Below are 8,212 nucleotides of genomic sequence, written 5' to 3'. Positions count from 1 at the left end.
GCCCACGGAAGACGCCGCTTTGCAAACTTGTGCGACTAAGAACATTAAAGAGGTCCCAGAGCAAGTCTGGGTCACCCCAGCCGCCGCGCGGGCTGCGTGGAACATGCTGGGTGAAACAGAACCGATTCTATGAAATCGGAGAAAAGCAGAGCGTGTCCTTGCCATGAGTCCTGAGGAGACCGAAGTCGCTGCACCCTTCACGCCCCCGCATGCAGGTGGGCTCCCCTCCCTCCCCCGGTGCCCGCGAGCTCCGCCGGCTGCCATCAGCAGGATTCTCCACTTGTCTCACCCCTGTCCTCCTACAGGACCCGGGGGGCGGAGCGAAGCCGCTGTGACGTAACGCGAGGGGGGCGTGGGGAACTGCACCGAGGGGCTCCCGCCCGCCTGGGCCAGTCCAAGCCGCGCAGCTACCAGCGGCGCGCGCGCGCTCGCTCGCAGGGCCACCCCAGTCCAAGCGCCAGTCCGCCAGGGCGCCGGTGATCTGTGGCCAGGGAGGCTCTCGGACGCGCAAGGGGCCGGCGGGAGCCGGCGCAAGGAGGCCGAGGGGCTGCGAGCCCCGGTCGCCGGGCATCTGCCGAGCTGCTGCGCTCCTGGGCACCCGAAGAACCCAGTTAACGGATTGCCCAGGAAAAGCAAGGTGAGGTGTGTGTGTGTGTGCGTGTCGGTATGTGTGTGCATGTGCGTGTGTGACACAGAGTCGGAGACAGAGGGACAGAGATGGAGGGATAGAGAGAAGCGCACTTAGGCACCTGTGTGCATCTGCGCTGATGATCGCGCGCCCATCGGTGCGACCTGCTGTAGGTCCCGGCGCACGATTCTGCGCCCTTGTGCCTTAGGGTGATAGTGGTGGGAATGAACGACAGCAGGTACCCCGGCGTGAGTCGGGGACCGTAAGATTTGTCTGCACAGCCTCTGTACGTGTGCGTGGCATATGCCCTGCAGCTCCGGTGTCCAGGTGGTAGCTGTGATGAGGACAACTTCTTTCCCAACCACCTCCAAAAGAGCTCTGGTGCAAGAAGAGAGAGGCCAGGGTGGTGGGAAAGTGTCAGGTGCCACCGCGGGGTTCCTGCGGATGTGCACCCCGAGACATCCCGAGCCTGGATTGAAGAGCTGATGGGGACAACGAGCGGAGGAAAGGAGAGTCTCCCCTGGTTTTCCTCGCCCACTAGGGAGGCGGATGGAACGCGTCTGGGTCTGGCTTCCCCGTCCCTGGCAGAGATCATGGTTTGCCTAGATTGGAGAGCCCCAACCGTTGAATGTCTAAGTCCTCAAGCGACCGTCGTCGCTCCCAGCTGTCTCTGGCACCTCAGTCCCCTCTGCGTTAAGAAGCTAGATGTGCTGGCACTTCAGCCTTCTCTCTCCCTTCGCCTTTCTGGAAATTGTTGGGGATGCTTCATGAAACCTTTGCTCCGGGGGTCAGCGAGTTGATGGCGAGGCGGAGGGTTTTCCAGAACCACCTTCATGGTCCCGACACTCGCCTGTCCCCGCCCTTCCCCTTTGGCCAACGTCGCCGGGGCTTTTCTTAGGTGCTGTAGCTCCGCGGTGGCCCACACTGGGCTGTTGTCTCTCTGCCGATGAGGGTTCAGGCTCCAGCCTCAGAGAGAGACCAGGCTGGGTTTCAGGAGGGAGCAGAAGTGGGGATTTGAATGGGAGAAAGATAGTGGGAAGATGGGAGAAGCTAAGGCTAAGTAGAATTTAGGGGGTCCCTACCCCAACTCTCCTTTGGGGGAACTGCAGTCTGTCTGGGCAAGAGACCATTGCCACCCTCCTCTCTAACAGAGCCAGGATTCATCTCAGAGGAAACCAACAACCAGGCCATTTCCAGTATCTAACAACTCTAAGGCCTGAGAAAATAAAGCAGAAAATCAAAGTTACTGATACAGCTAATCTAACCACAATTCAACAAGTATCGACTGGCTGGCATTTGGAGTCCACATTCTGTAGGACAAACGCGAAACGGAAGTCACAGGGAGGGCTTAGGCAAGCTGACTTCTTTGTTAAATAATACTCATCATATTTAAGCTCAGCTCTTCCTTGAAGGAACTCCCACCCCCACACCCCAACCCCGCCCTATTCCCCACTGCTCCCTATCCTACCTGCTCCTCCACCTTGAACAAGGCTCTGAGCCCTGGCCCTGACTGCCTCTCAAAAGTGGAGGTGTGCTACTTCTCTGCCAGTTTCAGGAAAAACTGTCCCCAGGCACTTTGGTCTGGAAAGGGCAATTAAGGCTAGAAAACAGCATTCAGCCCTCCCTCACACCCCCTGCACTACCGTCATCCCCCAAACTCTAGACAGGGTCTTCAGCCATTGGAGTGTGACCATTCACAGTACATAGATGGGACCCCAAGCAAAGCAGATGGTTAATGAACATGCTGATTGCAGGCAGCTTGAACAGGATTCTGGGTCTGTAGAATTAAGTAAGTGACAAGATGTTTAAAACACAGTGGCAACTAAGTTAACCCAGGGTACTAAAAGCATTTCTTTCCAGCTTCTGGTTTTACCAGCTGCCAGCTTTCACATTTATACCCAATGCAGATGTGAAATCCTGGATCCCTAAAATACCTTGCAGAAACATCAGCCACAAAGCCCAGACCTCACTCTGCAGGCAGCAATGTGGTGGGAAAATTAGCACGGAAGGAATAAGCGACGCACGGGCAGTAGAGTGAATCAGAGGCAGTGAGGACAAAGATACTCTGGTACTTGCTGCTGGTAGAGCCTCCTTCAGTTTATCTGCAGTCTTTCTCATCATTAAGCATTCACTCTCTGATCTACACTCGGGTAACAGGAAAAGTCCCCTGCTGGAAGGAAATGTAGTATCCAAGTGAATTATTCCTCACTGTGTGCTGGATACACCACCCCTTGGCCATCTCCCCTCTTCTTAGATTGACCCTCTGCCCTGTTTTCTTGCTTTGTTTTTGTCTTTTTTTGGTCAGCTTAACTGAGGCCTGGGAACATGCTAGGCAAGCACTCTACCACTTGAGCCATGCCTCCAGTACCGTGGTGCTTCACTCTGGGGCTTGAAATCAGGACTTCACACTCTGTGGCCTGACTACTTAAACCACACCTCCAGTCCATTTTTGTTCTGGAGATGGGGACTTGGGAACTATTTGCTGAGGCTGGCCTCAAACCTCAATCTTTCCAATCTCAGCCTCCCAAGTAGCTAAGATTACAGGTGTGAGCCACTGGCTCACAATTCTGCTTGCTTCACTCCTCACATGTCCATGATGCCTTCAAATTCATCTCAGCATGCTTGTCTGAATCCCCCTGGGGAAGGAAGGCATCTGACATCCTTTGTTCTTATCTGGGTGCAATTCCCACCCTACTAGAGCTGGCTTCCATGCCTGTCTCCTTACTAAATGACTGCCTCCTGGGTGGAGTATGAGTACCATCCATGTTTTTGTGCCGAGCACAAAGAAGCCCCCCAGTGTTTTTTGAGTAGGCTGTAGATAAATCATTTAATTATGGGATGACCTATTGATTTATAGTGCAAGTCAAGCCAATAGTGTCATCTTTTCTCAGATTGGTGGTAACACAGAAGTGAGTTGCTTCAAACCAAAGCCCAAGTATCAGCCATTTGTTTTCTCTTCACTGAGCATCAGATGTGACACCATGAAAAGCATAGAAGTCTTAGGGCTAGGTGACCTGCGTTCAAATCCCAGTTCCAACAATATGGAAGCAAGTTGCTGAAACTATCTAAGCCTCAGTTTCCACATCTTTAAAGTGAGAGTCATTACCAGCCCCATGATGGTTGGGGAGAGGAAAGAGATAGTGGGTGTGAATGAGCTATATCAGGGTTTGGAACCCTCTGTTCACATCTACGAAGACCCTGTATCCCTTATGGGGCTCCTGGTTTTGCCCTTAATCAGGGAATTGCAGGCAAGTTCTGTAGGGTGTTAGGAACACCCTGGAGTAGCACCAGTTCAGGGGACTTAGGTGAGGTCCTCCTCGTCATGAGAGGGTCAAGCACTGGGTACTGGAGAAACAAAAGTGGAAAAAAAAAAAAACTAAACTAAAGCACATATTTTAAAAACAAAAGTGAGCCAGACTTTTATTTTTAATATTGAAGACTATAAATTGTTTCACTGTGTAGGCAGGTTTCAATAAATTAGAGATAATGAGATGGTAGAGGGAAAAAAGTAGGGAAAATAACATTTATGAAGTTCTGATTGTGAGCCCCACACCAGGAGAGGTGTTCCACATTCCTCTCCTCATTTAACCTTCACAACAGCCTGCGTTAACAGGAGTTAGAGCAGTGAGGAGGCCAGGCCCCAGGTCACAGGGGCTCAACAGTGGAGGTCAGGTTTGTTCTCCCTCTATATTCTGGGATTTTCCCATCAAGTTGTTGCAGAATGGAAAGATAAGCAGGTGGAGAGTCTGCATAGATTTCCTTGCAGGGTAAGAGGTTCAGAAAGACAGCTTCAGACCTCTCTGAGGTCAGGGGCTGAAATTCTCCAAACCCTGCCTTTTAACAGTTTGGACCAGTCAACTCCTTAGGGGTCAAAGTCTGTCTTTGAAGCTGCAACCAGACCCCACTAGTATCATCAAAGATGATGGCTTACCCCAATCCTTCCCTCACCATGGGAAAATAACAACACACCTGCACAGCAGCCCACAAGGGTGGGCTGGTAGCTGTACCATTGATATAGAAAGATATAACACGTTTTTTACTTTAAGAGTCTGTGTGAGAGGAAAATCCAGAAAGGTGCAAAGTGGGTGAGAGCTTAAACAGCCTAGGACTGATGGGCCACTCTTCCTTTTCCCTTCCAGATGTCACAGTGGATCCTTGACCTCCAGGGCCCATTAAGGTGAGAACAGATCTTTGGGCTGGTTGGCTCTACACTGAGTGAAAAGCAGTCATGGAGATGGCGGAAGGGGGACTCAATGGGAGCCAGGCATGGCTGTCCTCTCCATTTGACCTCAATGGTTCATTGGTGGCAACCAACGGCTCAAACCAGACAGAGCCATACTACGACGTGACGAGCAATGCAGTCCTCACACTCATATATTTTGTGGTCTGCATCATTGGGCTGTGTGGCAACACGCTTGTTATTTATGTCATCCTCCGTTACGCCAAGATGAAGACCATCACCAACATTTACATCCTCAACCTGGCCATCGCGGATGAGCTCTTCATGCTAGGACTGCCCTTCTTGGCCATGCAGGTAGCACTGGTCCACTGGCCCTTTGGCAAGGCCATTTGCCGAGTGGTCATGACTGTGGATGGCATCAACCAGTTCACGAGCATCTTCTGCTTGACAGTCATGAGCATCGACCGCTACCTAGCTGTGGTCCACCCCATCAAGTCGGCCAAGTGGAGGAGACCCCGGACAGCCAAGATGATCAATGTGGCTGTGTGGGGCATCTCCCTGCTTGTCATCTTGCCTATCATGATATATGCTGGCCTTCGGAGCAACCAGTGGGGACGAAGCAGCTGCACCATCAACTGGCCAGGTGAATCTGGGGCGTGGTACACGGGGTTCATTATCTACGCTTTCATCTTAGGGTTCCTGGTTCCCCTCACCATCATCTGTCTTTGCTACCTGTTCATTATCATCAAGGTGAAGTCCTCTGGAATCCGAGTGGGATCCTCCAAGAGGAAAAAGTCTGAGAGGAAGGTTACCCGGATGGTGTCCATAGTGGTGGCTGTCTTCATTTTTTGCTGGCTCCCCTTCTACATATTCAATGTCTTTTCCGTCTCTGTGGCCATCGATCCCACCCCAGCCCTTAAAGGCATGTTCGACTTTGTGGTGGTCCTCACCTATGCTAACAGTTGTGCCAATCCTATCCTGTATGCTTTCTTATCTGACAACTTCAAGAAGAGCTTCCAGAATGTTCTCTGCTTGGTCAAGGTGAGTGGCACAGATGATGGGGAACGGAGTGACAGTAAGCAGGACAAATCCCGGCTGAATGAGACCACAGAGACCCAGAGGACCCTCCTCAATGGAGACCTCCAAACCAGTATCTGAACTGCCTGGAGAAAAACAAAAACAAAAACAAGACAAACCCTGCTTCCTGGCAATGGGCTCTCACCCTTTTCCTTCCTCCCACGCATCACACTTGGCTCCTAGAACAGAGGACTACTCAGCATGACTCCACTTCAGAGAACAGTGTTTGAGTTGGCTTCTCTGATCGAAAGCTAATGTATTACACTTATTACCTCTCCCTTAAAGTGAACATTTAAATGCAAGCAGACAATTCAAAGCCTGGAGATGAGGAACTCATGCCTGGGTATCACCTTTAGAAGTGCTGAAGCCCAACAATAGAAAAAAAAAAGACTTACCTGTGTGTATGTGTGCTTACACACAATATGTAATCTTGTGTTCTGATATTTATGCTTGTACATTACTACCTAGTCTCTGTATGTTCGTTACCTAAGTGTCTTGTGATCGTGCACACAGCATAGCAAGTTCAAGTGTGTGTAGTGTATAGCAGAGTGTACATTTACCACAATATGGAGCCTGAAGAAATGGACTTACCGCGAGGCTAATCAAGTTTGAGATTCAGGGATCTGTTGTGTTGCATAAGCCTTTCCAAGGCCCAGGAGGGGCCTGAGTGCTAAATTCATGTAGTCATGTTTTGTAAAAAGAGTTGTGGAAGTAAGATATTTTTGTATTCTTTCTCTTAGGTGGCCCCCCTAAAGCTGTGTAAGCCTCCAGCCTCACAGAACCTGCCTCTGCCCCTGGGTATTTGTTTCATTAATTTCAGGCAAGTTAGGTCAAAGTCAGAAGAGAAAAGGAGAAAACATTTGAATATTTAGAATATAAATTCAAAGTTTCCTGTTCTCAGATACACTCAGTTACTCATTTACTCAAAAGGACTTAAATGGCTGCGGTCATCAATCATTGTATTTATCAAGACAAAAGCCTGCTTTATTGCAAGATTGCATTCTTTTCCTCTCAAATTGCTTTGCTTTTTCTTAGGGAGCCAAACGGGAGAAAGTCACTAACCGAAAGGCAAAACAATGGACTGGGATTCTTGTTAGGAAACAATTTTATTCTCACCCCATGCAAATAAATGAATAAGAATGAAGCAAAATGATACCTTTATGAGAAACCATGAAATTGCTTTCTTAAATGCCAGAGTTGGCTTCCCAATGAAGGAAAATGGAAATGTAATTCAACAACTCCTCAAAGGGACTTTTCAAAAGGGCTTTATACAAAGCTGGACATTATGAAAATCACAGTGCATACTGAGGACCTGAGGATACTCTTCATAAAACCCACTCGCCAGTGTGTATAATATACAGGAATGTGCAGTTGCGAACGTTGGAGGAGCCCTGTCCTTCACAGGTGTGGCCGTGCCACCTTCGTCACTGACTGTACACACAGAAGTGTCATGACTTTTATGCTACAGTCTCTCTGAACTATTTCTCAAGAACTACTGTGACAGGCACTTCACACCTTCAGTGGCATTTTTTTTGTTTCCCAACTGTAGATAGGCTGTTATAAGCAATAAGAAAAGAGGCAATACCCATTTTATTGACAGATCACAGTTTCCAGAATATGAAGCAATACATACTTGGGGTCAAGTGTGATGGTTCATACCTGTAATCCTAGGTACTCGGGAAGCAGAGCTAGGAGGATCATCGTTCAAGACCTACCTGGGCAAAAGAGTTCGTAAGACCCTATCTCCAGAAGCAAGCTAGATGTGATGGTGCATGCCTGAAATACTAGCTACTCAGGAGACAGAGGTAGAAGGATTTTAGTCTGAAGCAGGCCAGGCAAAAGTATGAGACCCTATCTGAAAAATGGAAGAATGAGGCTCTGAGTTCAAAACCCCAGTACTTCTCCCCCACCCCCCACCCCCCAAAAAGAACTATTTAGATAGATGTTTGCAAGGTGTCACCAGCTATGACTTCTATACGAAAGCATTGCTCTTAATGTCACACACAGAGATTTTACCGTACTTAAGAGTGAGCTCTCCTCTTCGGGCTCCCTAAGCAAGTGGTCAGAATGACTAAGTGCTCCACCTGTGGCTCTCCTCCTTGTCAATATGATTCTCTCTGTCTGGATCATTCGCACCATCTCATTTGCAAAAGTACTTACTGTGGCTTGGAAATTATGTTCAATGAGGGTTATGATTGACATAAATTGATACAAAATAAAAGAGGGACAGTTATAAGACAAGACTACAGGGAAAGTTGTTGCAAAAAAATGCATACAGTAAAATGCACATTGCTATTAAAGACAAAGTCAGCTGCACGTTCAACTTA

At 49.0% G+C, this 8,212-nt stretch overlaps 1 protein-coding gene across 1 annotated transcript; it reads left to right on the top strand.

Annotated features, from left to right (window-relative positions):
* The first annotated feature begins 406 nt into the window (after positions 1-406).
* On the top strand, positions 407-8,024 carry Sstr2 (somatostatin receptor 2). Its single transcript, XM_074045234.1, has 2 exons — positions 407-637; positions 4,768-8,024. Exon 2 carries the CDS (start codon positions 4,857-4,859, stop codon positions 5,964-5,966), a length of 1,110 nt encoding a protein of 369 aa, XP_073901335.1. The 5' UTR covers positions 407-637; positions 4,768-4,856; the 3' UTR covers positions 5,967-8,024.
* Positions 8,025-8,212: the final 188 nt, after the last annotated feature.

This window comes from Castor canadensis, chromosome 11 (assembly GCF_047511655.1).
Source record: "Castor canadensis chromosome 11, mCasCan1.hap1v2, whole genome shotgun sequence".
NCBI lineage: Eukaryota > Metazoa > Chordata > Mammalia > Rodentia > Castoridae > Castor > Castor canadensis.
This window is presented reverse-complemented; position numbering and strand designations above follow the sequence as displayed.